The sequence below is a fragment of the Leptosomus discolor genome, chromosome 3 (genome assembly GCF_034619465.1).
Source record: "Leptosomus discolor isolate bLepDis1 chromosome 3, bLepDis1.hap2, whole genome shotgun sequence".
In the NCBI taxonomy this organism is placed as follows: domain Eukaryota; kingdom Metazoa; phylum Chordata; class Aves; order Leptosomiformes; family Leptosomidae; genus Leptosomus; species Leptosomus discolor.
Genome location: NC_141393.1, coordinates 25,398,611 through 25,421,305, shown reverse-complemented (window position 1 = coordinate 25,421,305; position 22,695 = coordinate 25,398,611). Strand labels below are relative to the sequence as shown.

Here is a 22,695-nt window from a genome sequence, read left to right as displayed (position 1 = left end):
CTCTCCCTCCCTCTCGCCCCACCTCGCACGCCCAGGGCAGGCGGCCCGGCCGCCCGCAATGCTGAAAAACCCGTCTTTCCTCCAGAAAGCGATAGCAGCGGGGAAAATTAAAAAGAAAGGAAGAAAAAAAGAACACTATATAAAATACAGCAGCCGGGAGGTGCAGCCCCCCGCGGGTGCGGGCAGGGTCCGCCGGCCCGGGCCGCTCCCGGCCGCTCCGCTCCCTCTGATCTCTCTTGCAGTTTGCCGAGCACGTTTCGGTGTCGCTGCTCCCCGGGCTCGCCTGCCGGTGCCACTGATGCTGAAGGGTAACTCTGAAAAGCTTCACAAGTGTGTGCGGCGAGGTGGGGGGGGGGGGAGCGGGCTTCACCTCCCCACCCCCTTTCCTAATCCCTTCGGCAATCTGATGTCTTTTCCTCCTCTTCTCCTCCCCCCGCCGAGTCACTCCCCGGTGCTGCCGCGGCTCTTCAGGCAACGCCGGGCACCGGAGGGCGGGCGGGCGCTCCCCGGCAGAGGCTCCTGCTCGCACGAAGCGCGGTCAAGCCCCTCCCGGGCGAGCGGCGCGGCAGCCGGCCCCGGGCACGGCCCCGCTCGGGGGCTGCCGGCGCTGCCAGACCTCCCCCCCGCTCCCTCCGGGCGCTGCCCCCGCCGGGCCGCCGCCGGCCGCTCCTCCCCTCCCCTCCCGGCAGCTGCATGGCCCGGCCGGCCGCGACCCCCTCTGCCCGGCGGTGCCCCGCGGGGCGCTCCCCCTCCGGCGGGGCCGGCCCGGCCCGGCCCGGGGCTCTTTGTTCCGCCCCCGGGCGGCGGCTCGCCTCGGCGGCGCCAGCCTTGCACAAGCCCCGCGGCACCGGGCGCTTCCCTCCGGAGAAGCCCCGCCGCAGCGCCGGGGCAGCGCCCTCCCGGCCAGGCGAGGCGAGGCGGGGCGGCCGCGGGCTCCGGCGGCTCCGGCCCGGCCCGGCCGCATGAGGCGGGGAGGACGGAGTCGCCCTGGACGGAGCCGAGCCGTGGCCGGCTCAGCCGCATCGGGGCTTCAGAGCCTCCTGCCTCGCCCCCGGGGAGAAAAGCTTTCGTGCGCGGAGCCGGGTTCCGCTTGCAAAGGCCGCCCCCTCCCCTTTCCCGAGCGGGGCCGCGGCTGCGGCGCCGGGGCTGGGGCCGCTCCGCTGGAGAGCGGGGCTGGGGCCGCCCCCCACTCGCACCAGCCCGCGGCCGGCAGAAACGGGGCTCTGTGCTCCCCCTCGGCTGTTCCCGAGCTGCGGGAGGAAGTTTCCACCCCTCAAAAAAAGTCTTTACTCTTTGATCTGCTCTCTCCTGCGCCAGCAGCATCTTTTCTAGCCCCCGAAGCCCGCTGGAAACACGGCGTGGCTGATTACTTGGGGTCTAGAGAGCACCTTTCCCAGGCTCTCCCCAGGCATTCACCACCCCGTGAAGGAACTTACTAGGAAATTGTTACAAAGGAACTGTTAGGGAAAGACGCGGGAAGGTGGTTTTGCAGCCCACTGAGGAAAAGTGCCAGCGCTGGCACAGACCCCAGAAGGGGACACCTAGCAGGGAAAAACACAGCCCAGCATTTCAACAGCAGCCTTAGCACAACCCTGCAAATCACCTGGGCCCGTTTGTGCACCCACAGCTGAAAACACGACTGCACCTCCTTTTCAAATACCAACATCTGGTTTATGCAAACTTAGGGCTGAGATGAATGGAAGGAAATGTTTAAAACAAGGCACAGACTGCAAGACAGATATGAGGTCAAGAATCCCACACGAGATGGATCAAGAAGCCCTTTCAAACATCTCCTTATCAGCCTGACACTGACAGCACCCACGGGTAGCAGCAGCCCGAGTGCTGCGCAGAGCCAGCTTTACGGGGCTAGCACAGAGCTAACAGTGGGCACGGCAGGCACAGCAGTAACCTCTGCAGACCTGTGTCTCCGCAAGGGAAGGTTCCCTGGACTGTGCCTCAGGGCTGTTGCTGTACAAGGGACCCAAGGCTGATCAGAAACAGCTCAGCATCCATCTCACAGGCACGGTTTCCTGGCTCTGGAGTCCAAGGCTAGAGGGGGACACTGATACATTTGAGCTCTTGAACAGGCTATGGTTTTATCAAGCCATGCCAGTACAAAATTCACATGTTTTTGTTTTTTGGGGGCAATGGGGAGAGGTGACAGAGGGATTGAGAAGAAAGGGGAAGAGGGTTTGGTCTCACTAACATGGGAAAAGCCTCGTTAGCATGAAGAAAAAAAAAATCACAATATAGCATTTTTTTAAAGTCTTTATTATGCAGAACATAGAATATATTTGAATGGATTTTTTTCCCAAGCAGTTTTTTCTCCAGTGTTTTTTTTTTTTTTTTTTTTAAAACATGCATTGTTACCTTTTTAAAGCCAATGTACCATCCATTTTTCTTTTCCCTGCCCACAGAACATCCAACTTCAGGTTAATCGCGAATGTAAAAAAAATTAGACATCTGGCATAAAATATTTTGGGGGGGAGCCCATTTAAAAATTTTATCTAAAATGTCTTATCTACAAAAAATCCAATATATATGTACATTATAGCAACACAGAGGCATAAGAATACAGTGCAATTTAAGACGAAGTGCTGTGACTTGGTAATTCTGCCCAGGGACTGTGGAAATGTGGGCCACCATTGGCTTTGGGGCTGCTAGCCTAAAGCCTCAGGCTCCAACGTTCCTCTGATCTCTCTCAAACTAGTCCGAAGTTAATAATATTGGAAAGCTGGAGGATGCATTTAGCTTACTATACCGTTAGGGGGTAGCAGAAATACTGTCTGAACAGGATGAGATTTGGCAAAAAAACCTAACGCTTTAAAGCAGTCAGATGGTTCGGTGCGTGTTTCACTTCGCCATGGGTATTTTTGGAACAGCACCAACCCCTGGCATATTCAAGCAAGACCTGTTCACCTACTGTTGAGGAAATTAATTTGCTAGCTGCCACTGCTTCTGAAGTCCCTGACCCCCACAGCAATTCTCCCGCTTTCGGCAGCCTAGGAACAAGTTACCAACGCTTCCTACATAGGAACATCAGTGTAGGGAACTGCACTATTTTTGGCCTTCACATACAGACACCTCTTCTGCTCCTTGAACAGCTGCTAGCCAGGGTGAAATGCAAATTGAGTTGAACCCCTCTCTCCCTCCCAAGAAAACAGCAGAACATACTGCTTAACTAAGCACACAGTATTCCTCCATGGGTTAAAATCCACTGCATTCTTCAAGGTCAGTTTTAATTTCAATTCTTCATACCAAGAGTCACAGTTTAAGGCCTTCACCACACACCACAGTCGTCATCTCCTTCACCCAGCCCCTTTTGGGGAATGTAAACACAACAGCTCCAAAGTCTGCACCAAACGCTTCTCTTTTAAGTGAAAGATAAAGCACAATACTTCAAACACTTCACGGCTGTGCTCTGGCTTTATGTCCAAATCCTTGAACAGGTATACAACTGCAAGGCTGGAATGTTTACAGGAATACAAGCCATCACAATGGCATCTGAGTAGTTTTTTTTGTTCGGGTTTTGGTGGTTGTTCGTGTTTTTTTTTTTTTCCCCCCTCTTTTTTTTTTTTTCTCCCCACTCCTTTCTTTTAAAACCATGTTCAAGTTATTGAGGTTGAATGACTGGTGCTTTTCCCAAACAGTGGTCCAATGCTACTTGCATGGCAGGTCCAGCACCAAAGCCAGCGAGGCACCTGCTGAGAGGTCACACCAGGCACTCCCAGGCAGCTCAGTGCTTCACTAGGGTTAAAGCAGAACAGACTGCAGGTACCTCAGATCTCTGTGCAGAAGGTGCCACCCACATAGATCCCAGCAAGCTCTACACTTTCACAGGCTGAGTATAAACTGTACAAATAATATATATAAACTGTACATATAAACTGTAAAAATGTTGACTGCACATTGTATATTGGGGTAAGTCTCCACAAGTTTCCTTCTCTGTGATGCAGCAAGGCAGCTCATGCATAGCACTCCAGATCCAATGCTGCAAGGTGTTCTCTTAGATGAAATGCAGCACCTGTGCTCATGGCTTTCCTCCAACCTTTCCTATGATCTGCCTGAATGGATAATATGGCTTCTGGATGAGCAAACCGCTGTAAGCCAAATACTTTCCAGAGGTAAAGAAATTAAAATTTGCACAGAAGGAGAGGAAGTATTTACTTGGTGTGGAAAAGTTTTAGAGGAGTGTCCCTTTGAGCACTGAAAGTCGCATTCCTGTCTTAGGGATGCTTGTTCAAGTACACAAGATCCCCATACAGCTGAGAATAAGCGATGACTGACTGCCCCCTTTTCTCCATCTCTGCTGTATCAGCCCTTCATCCACACAGCACAGGGCTGGGTCACTGATTTCACAGGTACACTTCCCTTTCCTGCTCTGGGTGAAGGTGCAGCTCTGACAGTGGGTACCACTTCTACACTCTTAGGGGAAACAGCAAGAGTAGGATGGATGATGTAATACCTTCACTGAATGACTTCATCACAGTAAGATGTTCGGTCAATTCACTCCCGAGACTTTGCCTAAAGCAGAGCGTGCTACAGCAGTAATCCAAGAACCAGAATAGCTCTTTAAGGATTATGCTACTTAGAAGGGAAAAAAAACATAGACACTAAACAGAGTTAAATACACCATATACACAGAGACTATACAAAAGTTTGTGTATGGGGGGGGAGGAAGGGAAGAAATAAAAAAGAGCCCTGAATATTTGGACACAGAAAACCTTGGTGGTTTCCCTGCCAAAGAACTAAAGAAAAAATATCAATCAGGCTCCTTAAGACAAAGGTCTACTTGGGAAGGCCAGTTTCTAACAAGAAGCAGATCTCTCACTCTTCGCTGATGCTTGGTAATAGGAGCTTCTCAGTTGCCTTAAGAATAAAAGAATATGGCCATCAGCCTTGAAAACTATAATGGTTCTAAACTCTTCACTCTGCTCAGCAGAGGCAAAAATCTTGCTTGCTAAGTTCTTCAGAGAGGTACTGGGAAGGTAGCTATTGTATATTTATGAGTAAGTTTAGCCTATGTACAGTACAGGGCAAACCCCTTTGTTCAAAAGCAGCCTTCATTTCCTTTTGAATTTTGCATCTCAAGAAATACCAGGAGTCATTTTCAATTAGAACGTCTCAGAAAAGTTGGCAGGGACTGAAGTCTATTTCTTAAGCAGCTTTTCTTCCTTTGTGATCTCTCAAGATTCTTTCATTCACTTCTACTGCCAGGACACAAAGGAGACAGATTTCTGGTCAGTACATAGATATCCAAGCAGCAATCCATCCTCAACAGACCCTGACAGCACACGTGCTGTAGGTCTGCCTAGTACAAACCAGAAGTGGTCTGCGCCTTCGGTTGTGGGAATGGAGGTTTTTAGTAGATGCGAAAAGATTTTCCTTCCTTTTGTGCCCAGTGAACTACTGACTTAAAAGTGTGAAATCTTGGACTTATTACTTTTCCAGAGGCAGTTTCAACAGGTACCAGACTTTGGCAAAAGAGGTTGCCTTGAACCCTTGGGAAGTTGTTCCCCAAAAAGGATGTGTCAGGGCTGAAATGTAACCAAGCAGTTTGCAAATGCTACTAACTGCCTGAATGATTTCTGAAATGTCTTTCCAACCCAGAATTCAAAGTCATATGCAGACAGCATGACACAGCAAAGATATGAAATGGCAGAAGTTTAGCATGAACACAATTTCCTCAACAAGTGCAACTGGAATCCCAACGGGGACCAGTTATTTTCAAACACTCACAATTTCAGAAGTGTTCCACAGGAGTTATATGAATTACTGCAATTTAGCCAATGTTTTTCTCCCTTCTAAAAGAAAAGCTGCCCTAAAACTGAATCAGAGACAAAATTAAGACTCAAGACTCGTAGAATCTATGATAACCCACTTCTAACTTAATGAGTCACAGTTTTCAAACCGACTTGACTACACAGCAGACACAAGCACGCTGTACCTCTGGGAATGCTCAAAACAGCTCCCTACTGACCCATGCCTATGCCTTCAAGTTGGTCGGTTTTGTCTGATCTTAAACCGTTCCACGATCAAGTCAAAAGGACCAGGGCTGGAGTCTGGGCTTCCTGCACTAACCTCCTCTTGTTCCCTACTACAATCCAGAGAAAAAAAAAAAAGGCAATAATTCTTTGAGGTAAAGCTTCTTGAAGTCAGAAAGCAGGTCATCTGCTGGAGTGTTAGAGCTAGGCCTAGGCAAAATGCAGGCGAGAAAGTAAGCTCATGTAATTGCAGTTTACTCACTCTGTGGCTGAACAAACAAGACTGCTCCACAGCTATCAAAAGTTGCGCATACAGGTTACAGACTTCTTGGACTGTGCACACACTTTGCTCCAGAAGGTGAGCAAATCAACATTAGTGGACTAAGATAGAAAGTTACTTGGAACTATTCTGAAATGGTAAATTTTAGTTCTCATCTAACTAAATTTCTGAAATGCAATGGTAAAAAACTGAATCAGTGTTTTGAAGTTCTGTTACATTAAAATGGAGTAAGATCTATAAACACATGTAGATATTCTATAAAATAGAATCCAATTCTGCTTTAAATCACCAGATGTATCTGCAGAATTGCTTGATTCTAGTGACCAAAGTGCTCATCCCTGTTAGTTGTAGAGTGAACATAAAAGAACTTCAAAAAAATCATTAATTTTTTTGCAGCACCAGGCAAAGAGGTTTGAGCTGCCCTCTGCTTTAGACAACTCCAGTCACCTGCAAAAAACATCATGCTAAACCAAACTGAAGAGCTGGTCCAACCCAACTGACACAATGTTGAAGCTTTACTATCTTTGAGAGGTGTCAAAGGTATAAAATACAGAAACAAACTATATTGCAACTGACTCCTGTTACAAAATTTTTGGCACCTCTTCAATGATCCATTCTGTTCACTGAAAGAATTCAAGATACAATGACTAAGTAGCAGACTGCCTCTAAGGTGTGCTAGAGCAAAGGTGTCTATTTTAAACTTCAATCACTGTAAAAGTGTGGAACTTGCAAAGAAAGATTCCAAACCGCAACTGGCTCAGTGAACATTAATTTGATCTCACAGTAACAGAACAGTAAAAAGAATAAAGATCTCAAACTCAACACAATTGTGAGGACATATTCTTTTCAGGGAAGGCCTACACAGACACGCAGCTGCCAACTCAGGCTTTGCTGGCCAGCTGAAATATAACGTATGATACAAGATCCAAGCTGTCTATACTCTTTGCGTAAAAGCCTCGTGCATCAAGACCAATGAAGAACACCTCATATATGACAAGAAACAGTGAATTAGTGTGGCAAAGGGTAGCAATCAGTCTTTCACAGATCTGCATGAAATAAGTGGTTCTCCTAACAGTCATCCATTGTGTAGGCCTGCTTATCGAGGGGTTCTGGTCCTAACAAGGAGCACAAGGCTTGCTATGGTTTACTTAACCCCAAGAACACCCTTCTAGAACTTAGCAGCGATTTGTTCACAGTAATTCTAAAGCAAGAGAAATTAACCTGAAGATGAGAAAGCAACACACAATAAACCCACCTTTTTAAAATGGTAGTATGTCAGAAGGAAAACACAGTCCATTAAAAAAAGTAATGAAAAAAAACCCTCTCCATCACTTACCCTGTATCAAGAGGACAATTAATGTCAAAACCAGGAGACAAGCTGCTATGCATACTGGGAAGGAAAAGAGGCTAGAGTCCCAAAAGTCCTTCTGCCTGTGGCTTACAAAACTAAATAATGTTTGGGAACAATGGTCCTGTCAGTGACATGTCAACAACACATTTATTTTAAAAAGGATAAGTTCAAGTTTTAAACCCAAGTAACTGCAAAAGAAAAAAAAACCCAACAAACAAACCACCAACTTCGGTTGATTATCCATCTTGTTAAATATGTCAAAGTTAGCAATCAACAGTTTCTCTAGGAAGTCTCCAAGAACAGACAGGTCAGCTCACTTGTTATTGGGAAGGTCAGACACCTAGCAGTGACACTGGAAATGCTGCCATGCCAGCGTCACACATGCTCACAACATCTCAGCCAGCATTTAGGAGGCTAATGGTGCATACAAAGTCTGAGCTGGTCAGCCACAGCCAGCTCGGGTTGCTGTGAACTCATTGAGACAAATAAATAAAAAAAGCAACGAGAAAAAAAATAAAGCCAAGCACCTCTAGGGCCAGACCCTGAAGACACAGGAATCAAAGCTTTTTTTTCTCGTCTCCCTATTTACAAAATGCCATTTTGAGCTGATGTGGCCACTTCAGTATTGTGAGGAAATGTCTTTTATACTAAGCAGTCATAAGTGTGTTGTTCATGGACACTGTGGCCTGTGTGCCACGGAGGTCCCATGGGGTGTGTCCCTCCCACCAAGGCACACGGAGGGAGTTCAGTCTTCTGTTTCTTCATATGTTGTCTCGTCAAATGGCCGGTCCAAGAGAGGTACCAAACGGTGACGGGAATATTTCAGTTGCAAAAGATCCCCAACTTCATTGATTTCTTTTAAAGCCTGAGAAAGAGACCACAGTAGATCAGCAGAAGAGACAGACACAAGCAAGTTATTAGCACATGGTCCTTTTTGCATACCTGCAGACTACTCTGACAGTCATTTTACTTAAGTGAAATTTTACTGTGCTAGAAGTCTGTAGTTTCAGAGGTGCGTATGATTTGGGTTTGATTTTAGCATTCAGAAGTCTCGAGACAAGTGAGCAGCACTGGTCACTAAACTGAAAGTGACTCTGCACCCACCTGACTACTCCACCTCCAAATCAGGATCATAATATCCAGCAATACTAACTCAAATTTCACAGTCATCCCCCCCAAAAGCCATGACTATTCATAGACAGAAAAAACTGAGAACAATGTTCCTCGCTTCCTAGAAGCAATAACACTGAAGCAGGAAAAAAAAAAAGTATGTGGAGGTTTGACTCCTCTTTATGTACCATTCAGCATGAAAACAGTATGCGTGTCAGTATACCATCTCTGACCTACTGAATTTTTTAAATTGCAAGATAGCGAAAGGCAAATTGCAATATTGTGCTAACAAGTTCTACTGATGCCTTTGTTGTATCTACATCGGGTTAATCTGCATTGTCCACATACAACTAGAGGTGCAAGTTCTGTATCGTAAACAACATTGCATGGGAGATTTTTGCCAGCCTATCCAAGGAATGAAATAAAAGAAAAAAGTTATTCTGGGTATCATCCCAAGCATTTTCTCCCTAGCAGGCAAGTCCCATTGACTGAGGCTGCCACAAAGGCAACACTTGGGCTACTGATGGCGCAGAACACTGCTGGTGATCTAACCCAACCTTTCACCATTTTGACATGAATGCAAATGTTACGAAGTTTACTAGAGATCAAACATCTGCTAGCATAAGAAATGAGGAAACTCCCGGCTCAGTTAACCATACTTTCTTTATGTTGCGGTTTCTTTGATAAGACACTGGTTCACAATAGGATTTGTTAAAAGTCAAACCCTAAACTTCAATTAATTTCTCCACAGAACATTAGTGGAGCAAGGTACAAAATAAATCTGTTGCTGCAGTCAAATCTGCAACAGTACACGATGCTAATTATCTTATACAGGCAAGTGACAAAGAAATGAGTTCAGAAGATGACTTCAAGTCCAATGTGATTTTTTAAACTCAAAGGTGGCATTCTGTACTCCTTTGAATTGTAAATTTATTCAGATGGGTAATTTCAGCATTCCTTTAGAATGGCACTAATTCAACATTAATGCTCCGATTTTAACATGTTCTGGGTCAAATGCCTGTCTCTTGAGAATAGTTGGCAGACGGGGGTTAATACCCCTACATGCTTTTCCTTCCTGGATGGATAGTTCAAGTTTTTGTTTTCTTTAAACAATGGCCCCTCGTGCTTGTTATATCTGGCAGCAAAAATGTCTCCACTCTAAAATCTGGGGGAACGACAAACCCAAAGTTGGACCTCAGTAAAAACAAAAAACAATACAAAAGCGTGGGCACAGTTTGCCAGAGCTTTAAGTAAAGATCCCATATGGAAACAATTTAAGGTTGAATTTCTGTTGAAAGAGTCTGTTAACTGTTATTCTTGAATGCAGATTTAGGATTTTATTAATTTAAAACAAAAAGGACCATGTGACCAGCAAAGACTACAACGGAAATGGCATTGGTGAACTCTGACTTCAGGAGAGTGTAATATATTTTTCATCACTGAAAAGAAAGCACCAGCCCACAGGGATGCAGGTTATGAAGGACTTCACTCTGATCCTGAGCCAAATATTTTCAGGCAAGGAAGTTCTATTTACATAAAACGGTAACTGAGAACTATTCCTCATCATGTGGGTTTATTTAATGAGAACGAGGAAGCATTACAAATATCAGCATTTACAAGACAAGCTTTTCTTCCCCGTGCTCCAAACCTGGATAAATTTTGTTTAGAAAAAAATGCTGTAACAGCCCTAGTTAGCATCCACGCACACATGGATGGGCTACCAAGTTCTCCTCTCTGTCACTGACTTGAAGAAGCTCTCTGCCAGCTCTCCAAGTGTATTCATTTTTTTCCTCCTGGATATTGTTGCCACAGTTCAGCAGAGGGATAAGATCTGAGGGCTGCCTTAATGATTAGCTGCCTGAAATCAATTCCCTTTCACTGCATCACAAAACACAACACAAAGTCACTGACACAAAGGCTTGCTCCTTATTAACTCCTCTTGCCAATGCTCTGGGTTCAGAGCATGCAGCTGTTTTGAACCTTAAAGTGGATTACACTAAGTTGGAACAAAGCCTCCACATACTAAGCTAAATCAGGATTTCTTCATTTGCTTCAAAATTCACACCTCATTTTGTCCTGGATTAATTTTCTTAGGCAGACAAGCCTTAATATAGTGAAGAAGCATTTCCTCTATTTAGAGCACTTAGCACCTACAGAGGTACTCCAGAAATAAGTCTTTACAGTTAAATGCACAAAACTTGAAACATTTTCTGGAAAGCAGAAAGACTTGTAAGTGAATTGACAGGAAGAGAGCTTTCTTAAGCAGAGTAATAAAAGTTACAGATTGGTTTTGAAAGAGAGCAAGTAAGATCAGCTTGTTATGGTAGTCACTAAGAGAAAACCAAAAATCTGACCATCAGCAAGACTGCTCAGGTAGTGCCAGCACATCAAGTTCGCAGTTTCAGTTGTAGCTCAGTTTGCAGCAGTATGATTTCAGAGACTTCAGTCTTCTTTCTTTTCCTTCCTCCCCCTTCTTCCAATTCATCCCCCCATGTCCACCTGGCCAGAAGTTACTGCTCCCTCATTTGTGTCAGTGCACTCAGTTCTATTACCATGCTCTGAGCCAAGACTGTGACACTATTTATTTTATATGGGGAGAAAGGAAGTGAAGGAGAGGACCTTCTCCAAACACACTGTTTTAGAACTTTTATTTGGATCAGAAACAACTGATTTGAGATAATTATGGGAAGAGTAGAAAGACAAGTAGCTGCGAAGGAACTCCTTAAGCAGTCTGCTGTTGGAGTGTCAGGGCAGAATCTCTCAGGTCTTACAAGGCAAAAACAACTCAGAAGCAGCAAGTATAGCACCACAGATACATGGCAGATTAACTGACACAAAATGACACTAAATATACACCAATCTGCACACACCACTGCCTTACTATTTTCTTAACATAACTGATATAAAAAAGAGCCACTTTCAGCTATTGATTTGAATGTTCTATTGCAGTGAAGTGTGAAAAGTTTGAAGCTTTTTTTTTTGACAAGACATTAGTAAGTATTTGTTTACATGTCCCATTTGCTGTTCACATATTGAAGTGCTACCACGTGACCATATCTGGACACTGGGCATGATTTCCCCTTCATAACTCCATAACGACTACTCCCAATCACCTTCTTGTCCATAAAGTGTTTGAAAATACTTTCAAGGATTTTTTTTGCTCCATCATCCTCCCAAGGATCAAGGTGAGGCTTCTTAACATGCAGTTCCTCAGATCACGCTTCTTGACTTCTTGAAGTCAGTGGTGACACTTGCTTTCTTCCAGTCCTCAGGAACCTCTCCTAATCACCACGACCTTCCAAAGATGATAATCAAGAATAGCCTTGCAGTGACAGCCAGCTCCCTCAACACTTGTGGGTGCATCCCATCAGGTCCCATGGACTTGTGTATGTTCAGTTTCTTTAAATAAATGCTCCCTTAGTTGAACACTCCTTCACACCGAGGGTAAGTCTTCATTGCTCCATATTTTTCCACTGACTTCATGGGACCAGGATTCGTGAAGGCAAGTCTCATCAGTAAAGACTGAGGCAACAAAGTCACAAAGTACCCTGGCCTCTTGCCTGTCATTTGTCACCTGATCCCTCTGCCATTCAACAGCAGTCCCACATTTTCTCTGCTCTTCCTTTTGCTACTAATATTCCCCTAAAAGCCCTGCCTGCTGCTGCATTTCATGTCCGTGCAGGATTCCCACTACAGCTGCTCTCCTGTAAGTCAGGATGGACCATTCTTCAGCGGGGGGGGGTGTGTGGTGAAAAATCAACCAGCTGTCCTGGACACATCCTCTCTTTGGGACCATGTCCTGTGGGATTCTTTCAAGCAGGTCTCTGAACAGGACACTGAAATCCAAGGTCATGACTCAACCTAGCTTAGGTTCCGAGTCACAGAACAGCAAAGTGGGGGAAAAAAATACAACGGAGAACTTTGACAGAATCTAAGACAACTCATGTACATGTCCATCAAAGAAGATTATTCCAAAGACTCAAAAATGAATGTAGTTACCACACTAAAACATAAGGATGATCAGGCTTATTCATATAATCCCCTTTCAACTATAATAGTCAGACAGTAACTTCCATCCTCAATTTTAAGGCAGTATCTCCTAATTGCGATGCAGGCCTCCTTAAGAGGGAACCTCCATCCCTGCTGGAACAGGCTTAGTGCAGGCAGAGGTCAGTAAGGCATTGCACATGGCACAGACTCATTTTGGACAGGATCATTTAAGATAGTGTTCTGAAGCTGTAGGCAAGAACTCGAATAGTAACCTTTGGAATAAAAGTTCTCAGAGGTAATCGCGTGCTAAGGTTTGCACTTGCTTTTGAGAAGAACATAGATGTTTTGGAGATTGTCAGGCTTTTTTTTTTCCCCCTTACCTTCTGCATCTAGGGTCAGAAGAATAATTTTTTCCTTCTAAAAGACTTGGTAGAAGTTAGAGCCCCTTAAGAGGGGAAAAAGCATTGTTTCAAAGGAATGAGACTCTCTCACATAATCTAAAATAGGAAAAGAAAGTCTCTGAGATTTACTGCAGGCAGCCATTCTGCATTGTTGACACAAGGAAAGATGGAATCACTGCTAGCTCTACTACATACAGCTTTGAACATTAGGTTCAACTAGTTTGTGTACCAAACATTGAACCAATCTACAAAAATAGACAATTGTATCTGTTTATAACAGGCACGAGCAGAAGGAAGACAAGATGAGACACTTACCATATCAAGCATCTCTTTGGTATGAGCTGCAGACAAACAGAATCTAGCTCTGGATTCAATGATGGGGGTGGCAGGGAAGCCCACAACCACAACACCGATGTTCCGCTTCAGCATCTCACGCCCAAACGCACTGCCAGAGAGAACAATGAAGATCATCAGAATGATACCAGTGGAGGCAAAGCAGCAGCACGAAGGTCTCACTATGCTAACCCATACAGGCCTTTGTTGAAGCAATCCTGTAAGATCACAATTTGGAGCCTCCAGTGCTTTCTTTTAGAGGCAGAATGCCTGCTCATAAAAGCCTTTTTTTAATTCATTCCCAAGGTGGTCTTCCAGAAAAGATTTCACTGTATTAAGTTCTAACAAAGCTGAAAGATTGTATGTGGCAGACGCTGGTCTTTTAGCAGGCTGTTTCTAAATGGATTTGTAACCTAAGCTTGGAAATCTTTCCGACAGGAAACAGGGATTTTGGCTCAGAAGTTCTACTATAAAAGGAATCCCCCATGCTGCAACCCCCCCCAAGCAGATGCTTCTGCAGTTTCAAGATGGTTTGTTTTCACCAGTTTAATCCAATTAAAGTACATTACGGTGTCACAGAATGTACTGCTTTTTAAGTGCCTATCATGGGAACCATTGAATTGCCACAGTAAATTGAGAACATCTAACCTGATACCAAATATTTTTAAGGAAGGTGCAAAAATCTCATACAACTGTCACACAGTATCTTCAACAAAACAAATTTTTATGGGGATTTAAGAAATTAGTGGCTGTAATTTATGTGATAAGAGTCATGAAGATCTCCATCCTTTCCATAATGGCAGTGCAATTGTGGGTGTTTCTACAGGAAATGGTTAATCGTTTTTGATCTGACCTTGTCTTGAGAAGTAGCAATGAACTTAAGAGGCTTGTAAGGATGTATAAAGATAACATCCTTTTACTATGTTTAAATTGTCTGCCTTCTACTTCTGCTACATCGATTTTCCTCTTAAATAGGTGCACCCTGATACACTTCATTTTGTATCCATTTAGTACTCTCAAACTATTTTAAAAACAGACTACAAGAGAAAAAGAAAGGATGAAGTAGACCCGATGCAGATCCTAAGGGGCAACTCTCATCAGAGCTCTGTGTTCTTGCTCATTTTTAAGTAAGTTATTGGCCCAGCTGCTCAGGTAACAAACACTTCCACCAACATTTTCAGAAAAAAGATTGTACTGACTAGTAGAGCAGCTGGGCAGTAGAAACAGCACGTATCTGTGTGCTGGATGGCACACCCATAAAGGTCACAGCCCCTTTAAATTTCATTGTACTAAGAAGGGTGGAAGAAGACTGTATCTAGCTTCATGCAGAGTCCGAGAAGATGCTTGTTCCCTCTCAGAACCAGACTGTTTATCCAGACTGAAGCCTAACTGAGCTAGAAGAGCACTAGAGATATTCAGAATGACTTAGAATAAAGCTATCCCTTTCCAAATTTGAAAGTGGTGGTTGGGCACTGCATTATGCACGGACATTGAAAAGTGGCTACCAAAGCGAAGTCGTCCTTGAAATCAGGGTTTTGGTTATGTTGCACAAAATTTGAAATATATACTTTATATCCTGCTTGCAGAATTTTAGCCTTAATTATCCACACAGCAGCCCACAAGTCCATAAGCATTTATAAAGCTATATGTTACAGTTCTATTAGTATTTATAATAACAATATCAAAGCTATTAAATCTAGACCTCTTAAAAAAAGTTGGGATCCATCAAATACAGGTTGTTGTGTCCCATCATGTCCTGCCCCCCCTGTTTTTTCTTCTTTTAAATTTTCAGAGTTCATCTGTGGAAACGTTGGTGGCTTCTGATCCAGTAGCTCGTTGAAAGATTCTTCCAGTGACTTTTAATGTTAATTTCCCTTCAATTTCAGCTTCTCTTTAGCACATATATACACTTTACATATAAATAATTTTTTTTTAAAAAAAAGCGCCAACTTTTAAAACAAAGCATGTAGTGGCAAAATCACTTCCCTGAAGTGCTTTCTCCCTGCCTCAAGCTTCAAGCCTCAATTTTCTCAAGATCACTTACAGGAAGTTTCCATGTTTTATAAGACTCAGTAATGATCATAAAACACAAAAATCAAACCAGTCTTTTCTTATATTTAAACAAGTCTTAACACTTTTGTACCACCCTAGCTTTAAAGGAGGTTGATGACAAGTTATCCTGTCAAACCTACCCAATTTTTGCTGGCATGTACAGCATTAGAGGCACAACAGGGGAATCTTCATTTCCATAGATGATAAAGCCCATCTCTTTCAGTCGCCTCCTGAAATATCTTGTGTTCTCTGCTAGCTGCTGCACACGCGCTTTCCCTAGAGAAGAAATTAAGAGAAGACCATGAACACAATAGTCATAAATCACATGCATAACTGCAACAAAAGACCTCTAGCTAAAGGACAAACTATGAAGGTACCACTTGTGCTTATGGAAGTGTTAAAATGAAATGCAAACTAAAATTCACAGTTTCTACTCCCTCATGTAATCAAGATTAATCACACTTTTTCTGATAAGGCTGTAGCTGAATGGACTAAGACAGGCACAACCATCAAGTCCAAGCACTCCCTAGTTTCTCCTTATCAGGTTTTAATCAAGAGGTACCTGGCAAAACAAGGTAGTTACCTGCTTTTAAACAAGATTCAGAAGTTGCTCAAAATTTGCTGGTAAGTGTTTGCTTACGCTTTGAATCATTAATGGAAACTGCTGAATTGGCTGGGGCTGTTCACCATGTTTTATCCTGCTTGTCTGTATTAATGGAAATTATTACTTTCCTCCTTAGATCTGCTTGCTGAACTGATCATGTGGCTGCTCCCTAACCTTTTTCGTTTAAAATGAGCTGGGTTTAAATTAAACCAATTACTTCTGACAATCCAGCTCACTTTGCATAAGCAGCAGCAGCCAGTTTATCACGTATTCAGCAAATTCTGTGTGGTGGGTGGTTTGTTTTTTTTTTTTTTTTTACATTTGTCAAAATTAGTACGCAGGACATTACACAGCTAGTATAATTTAAATATTCCAGCTATTCAGATACACATAGGACAACTATTTATCAGTTAGTAAAATTCTAGTACACTGTGCTAGGCTACATTTCTGTATTGGCCAGAAAAAGATCCACACCATCTCACCTAAGCAGATGCTAATGCACTTCTGATCAACTAATACTCTAATATGCTGAATAGATTAAACACTATGCCATTGATGAGACTAAGTAACATTCATAATTCCTTGTCTCTGATCCACAGAGTATATTTCTGGATAACTGATTATCTAAACACTGCCTTCACGAGACGGGTGGGTCATATACTGGAGCATTAAATCTACAGCAGTGCAGATCTATGCCATGTAGTGAAGTCAGCTGCTAGATATTAATCGTCCTCCTTTAAAGTTGTAGATACCAGAAGGTGATTAACCTAAAGGAATGTCAGGTCTCAAAGAAACATCCAACACCCACACAGCTCTGCCCTAGGCCAGAACAAATGTAATTTTAAGAACCTACATACTTTTTGTAGCCAAGAGTATCAGATATTACACCCACAACCATGCAATCAAACACAAATTCCCATCAAAGGCAATGCAAGATAAAAAAATATGAAACCTGTTAAGTTTGCAAAATTTGGCCAATCATTAGTGGGTAGAAGCTGGTATTTTTAACAGCATTCATTGCTATTTAAGACATCTCTTCTCCTCCATTAACAGCATTATTTCTTAATCTTTTCTCTCCCAGAGAAGCAGAAGCTTAATTCCTCTTCCCCCAAAAGCAGTAAGATTTCAGTAAAACACAAAGGCATCTTGTGCTTATGAAACTCATTTTTAATTGGCTCAGATGAGATCCTCTGGTGGAGGCCCAGCTTTCTTTTACATTTTCAGACCAATCATTTGATTATTTTAAATAGTCCAGACTGCAAAGTGGAGTTGAAAAAAAAAAAAAAAAAAACCCCCAACAAAATAAAAAGAAACAGGCCTACTGCAAGATAATACAGATAATGGGCTAAAAGCCCCTATTTGCATTTCTAACATTGAGACAATCAGTAAAAACACGTGTCCAGAGCAACCTACATGCAGAAAAGCGCTCCTATGATGTCTTTTGAGAAAGCTGCATCCACATGTCTCCTATACAGAAACACACAACTTCTGACAAAGTTTCAAATCAGTGATCTACAAACCCATCAAAATAAGCATGAGATTTCACCACTAAGAGTAGTAAGGTAATGTACGCAGCTCAATACAACTGCTGTGATCAGCCTCTCTCCCACAATCAGCAACGCAGCTTCTTCCATACATACATTCTCTCCATGCTCTCATAAAGCATGGAATTTACAGCGCTTCAAGCAGCAGGAATTTCAGCACCTTTATAGTTTTCCCCTATACACTTTTACATCCTTTTCCAAGTTGTTGGGAGCCTTCTAGGCTAAAGATTAAAGAGCAACCTTAATTTGTAGTTGGCAGCCGCTTCACAGTCTTCCTTAAACTCTTTCCCATAAAAAGATTTGTCCTTATAGATAGAAGAGTGCTTTGAGATGTAAACAAATTTTATTTGCCAGTCTTTCAGTCCTCTACAGAGACATAATCACCTACTACAGCAACTGACAGATTTGGAAGACACTTGCCTCCTTCAGGTTTGTGGGTCTCAAAAGCCTAATAGCCTTTACTTTGCTCCAGAACCATCAGTCAATTTAATGACGTTATTACCTCTCTAAAAGCTTGTCACCATGGCTACAGAAATATTATCAAGAACTTGAAAACATATTCAGTGGTGTCTTCTCACTACCCACATGTCACTACCATCTGAAGAGAAGTCGAGGTGAAGTAAAGTCGAGGTGAAGTAAAGCACCAGGAATTGAACAAGAACTGGGTGCAGGTTCCTTGTCCTCCACTTTACTTTCTCCCTGCATCCTGTTCAACTACTCTCCTCTGCACTTCAACATATTTAGTCTCCTATTAACTACAAAATCCTGTACTTGAAGAGTGATGCCACATGCTAATTTAATACCATTTGCAATACTACGCAACAAGCATACACACAGTGTTCAGCTCTGTTAACATTTGCTGGTTCAGCCCCGCTGGTCCACACTAGTGTAACAGGCTGTTAACTGCTACTACAGTTTTACCATGTTCCTGGGACCACGAAGACAAAACAAGCAGTGCATGGAGACCGCAGTGACTAGGTACCACTGCTAATCCCACTTGTACCTAAGCAGTACTTGAGCATTCAGACATAACCTCAAAATCCCTTTCCAACCCTAACGTCATCCGAAACTCAAAAGCTCTGTCCACATCTATTCAACTGTAGGGCTAGAAAGACTGCCAGGACTGCAGCAATCCTCCAGCAGCTGGCTTTCTTGGCAGTATGCAGCTTCATTTTTAAGACCTCGCAAAAAAAGCCAGCTCAGACACCACCCTGCCAATTGTTCTCACATAGGAGTTGTGCAATGATTCTGGTAACATCCTTTCATCTAGGATACTGGAATGTGATGACCTTCGGGGAGGGGAGGAAAGGGGGAAGAAAGGAAGGATTACTGGAACTGAGTTCTTCAAAAGGCTGGAAAACTAGAATCACTTATCAGCAACTGATCTGAAGTCTCTTATGGGTCCTGTAAATGGCTTAAACTAGCTACTGACAGACCTACACTGGAATTAGAGAATTAACTATTAACTTCTCCCCTTCTGCAATTTTACTACAATCATAACAAGACTGCTCTTGCAATTTAGTAAAACACTTCCTTGCTTGTACCAGCCTGGCATCGTTCAGTCTAAAGCCCACATGTATCCTCTAAAGAACTCGCTGCCATTGTATCAGAAATAAAGGTCACTTGCCACCTAAAGGGGAGAAACCTTTACCACCCTCAACTTGGAGGTGTAGCTGTGTGGACTCAGCAGAGAAAGAAAAAAGAACAGAGAAAAGAAACGTAAGAATTACCTCTGCTTGGTTAGCTAACATGGGCGGAATATTTATAGCTGACAGTTTCGTAAGAGGAACGTGCTTTTACCCAAAATAACCTTACACCAGCCCAAGATAACAGGCAGTCACTTTAAATTAACATTGCTCATTTTTCATACCAACATGTATTTTATTGTACACTAAGTGCAGAATACCTGGTACAGTTGCAGCGCTCCTACCCCAGGTGCTAATAATCAAGTGTGAACTCCCAGATGAGCTCTAGCTTTGCTGAAGAAGTCACTCAGAGCTCCTCTCAACCCTTTGCTCTAAGGCATTGCCCACAACATCCCAGTTATCTACTCTGTATGGTTGTTATCTACTCTATATGGCCAAGAAAGCCAGATATATGCTTTTGCACTTACAAACCCTAAGCAACTGAACTCTAGTCTTAACAGAACAGACAAGTCAGGCTTAGAGTTTCTGCAGCAGAAGCATTCAGTACCATCAGCCAAACCAATACAGTAATGTCTGAGTGACTGCAGTATTTTTACCATTCTTCCAATACTTAGCACATACCTTCCAATACAAACAGTAAACTTTTGCCCACTTCTAAACAAGCTTCAAAAGAGAGTGTTTCTAGATTTGTGCTGAGAGTATTTCTCTTCTCAAACATTTTACTATATGGCATATCAAGTCTTACAAACATATAATGCAGGCAATATTCTTTAAAAAATGCAACCAGCATCTCCCTGAAAAAAAATAATATTCTAACACCCTAGAGAAAGCACTCTGTTATGAATCTAAAGGCACATAAGATGCACATTTCCCACAACTCTAGTGGAAAGTAAATTTCCCACAGGCTAAAAGAATGGTACTTCATCACTTTAAGGCCTCTGCTTTAGAGGTCATGTTGCTCAGAAAGACAGAAGTTACAGTGAAAACATTATCTAGGTGATACGTAAGGAAATTTCTTCTTGAAGCAGAAATTAAGTTGATACTTACCCTAGTTATCTGCAGGAAAAAAAGGGGGCTGTACGTTCCACCACATCAAATCTAAACTCCTCTTGAGATGGGTTTATCGATGAGGCACATAAACAGAGAAACTCACCTGTATTTAGCCTCACGGCTCTTTATATCACAGAAGTTAATGCTTAAGCTAACAGTCCAAATACTGCAAGGATTCTTAGACAGCCCTTATTTGCAAAAGGCAGTTTAATAATTACACAGCAATTGCTAAGTAGCTAAAAACTTTTGCAAGGCCAAGATGAACTTAGTCTTTGGGGAGAGAAAAAAAAAAAAAAAAAAAAAAAAAAAAAATCGAAAACCTGACACTTTAGAGCCGAGATCTGTGCAACTTCTCTACTCCATGTTAAAAAAAAATCTCTACAAAGATGACCCAGAATTTGTGGAAGTTACTCTGCCACAAAGATCTAATATTTGTAATGTTCCTGTTATCTATCAAGGCTGATGAATAAGCTATCATTGATAGTATTAGACTCAAAAGAAAATTCAGTTCAGTCAGGATGTATTTGTTTTCCCCCGCCTCTTGTGATGTCTAGGCAGTAACTGGAGAGCAATCACAAATCTGTCTTTCTAAACACTTCATCAGCAAGGCTTCTTGAGAAATAAGAAGCATGTTGCATTGTACAAAAACAGACTACTGACTCACGCCGAACTCCAGAGGGGCAAACCAACTTCAGATGGGCAAAAAAACATAAGCAGGATTTTATCTGCTTGTCACACTAGGGATCACTGTCACCTAGATCTAAAACAAAGATACTAGACACAATACAAGGAAGCTATATATTTACATTTTAAATTCATTATTATAAAGACTTCAAAGCAACATAGTAGGACACACATTTAAAAATGGTTCCTGAGCAGTGAAGCTGTTAACCGTATGCACAAGCTACAACACAGCTCTTGTTGGTCAACAAATAGCAGTTCACGTTAGATAGCTATGATGAAGTTACTATATATTCTTTCATTAACTAATCTTGTAGCTGTTTGACACAGAGTTTTAATCTTGTGGTCTTAGTTTAACCTGGGGTTTTTTGCTGCCATTATGGACAACTATGCTAAAATGAGCAATTTCACACCTTTATCTTACATACCAGTTGAAGGCTAGCACCTTTGGTTTTAATGATTAAATGAAAAATCCTGAATAAAAGAAAACTCTTGATATGAATAGATTGCTATTCAGTACATGCAGAATCATTCCACTTATGATACATACTTATTGCCCCAATTACTCAGTCTCTCAATAACAGTTCACACTGTAACATAATGGAACCCCCTCAGTTCCAGTTTTCATTATGCAATCAATGAAATTAAACATTTACTAGCAGAGATTTGTAAGAATTCTGTGAGAACTTGTGAAGATGTACTCCGATAGTAGCGCACTGCCTCTTATAAGACTCAGTATGTATCTAAAAAGAAGTAGGTTTTGTTAAGAACATTGGCTGGAGCATATTAGACATCTTTTAAATCGCTGCAAGAAGTAAAGAAGATGAGGGCAAATTAATCATAAGGCATTTTTGAGATGAAAACACTCTATTAATTCTTTGCACAAGAGTTACTTTCAGTCTCTAATTCGTTTTGCATTTTTTCAAGCTTGTCCCATCTTATAAACTCTTGCTAGTGCAGAGGTGTTGGAGCTGAGAAGCATTACATCACCTATTGACAGATGCACCATGCTTAATTTGTGGCAGAATCATTTCTCTTGGTGTAGCTTACTTCAGTCAAGGAAGGGATTTATCCGGCAGTAATTTTACCCTGACAAATACCACAGCTTTACTGATGTTAGCATGACCTCAGCAGGAATACTTTGCTAGGAGGGCCATTAATTTTGTAGGACTGCTTACATGGGCAGGTTTCTTGTCCTCTTTTCTCCTTACAGCCACAATCCAGGGAAATTAATTAATTTCTGGTCTGTCCAGAAGAAAAAATAAAAACCAAGCTAACTCAAAGAAGGTACTTGGTCAACTAAGTGCTCATGTGGATTATGGTAGCTCTGTGTGTGTACACGTGCACGCATATGTGTGAAAGGAAATCAAAGCGGCAGATCTCAACCTACTTTTTCAGGAAACAATGCCGAAAGGCATTTTATAACCTGAGCAGTAATGTTTACTGACTGTTGCTTGTTACTTAAGTAATAAATGAGCCTCCATATTCTTGAGTGGAATAAGAAGAGCTTGTGGAAAGGGTATGTCCTGTAGCCTCTACCATCATTGCCAAATGGCATGACCAACCTACAACCCAATTTTATGGAAATCCTTGAACACACAAGCTTACTAAGATTTTTATCAGACATGTACATAACTAAAAGCCAACCATCACTGAAAACAGGAAGGGA

At 42.5% G+C, this 22,695-nt stretch overlaps 1 protein-coding gene across 1 annotated transcript in view; it reads right to left on the bottom strand.

Annotated features, from left to right (window-relative positions):
* Positions 1-7,667: 7,667 nt before the first annotated feature.
* The window catches only part of SPTLC2 (serine palmitoyltransferase long chain base subunit 2), a 76,534-nt gene continuing 61,506 nt past the window's right edge, over positions 7,668-22,695 (bottom strand). Inside the window, exons 10-12 of the mRNA XM_086462413.1 lie at positions 15,642-15,777; positions 13,432-13,561; positions 7,668-8,480 (exon numbers count right to left, since the gene is read on the bottom strand). Of these exons, the coding sequence (XP_086318539.1) occupies positions 8,361-8,480; positions 13,432-13,561; positions 15,642-15,777 (386 nt within the window). The 3' untranslated portion in view covers positions 7,668-8,360. The remainder of the gene's footprint in view (positions 8,481-13,431; positions 13,562-15,641; positions 15,778-22,695) is intronic.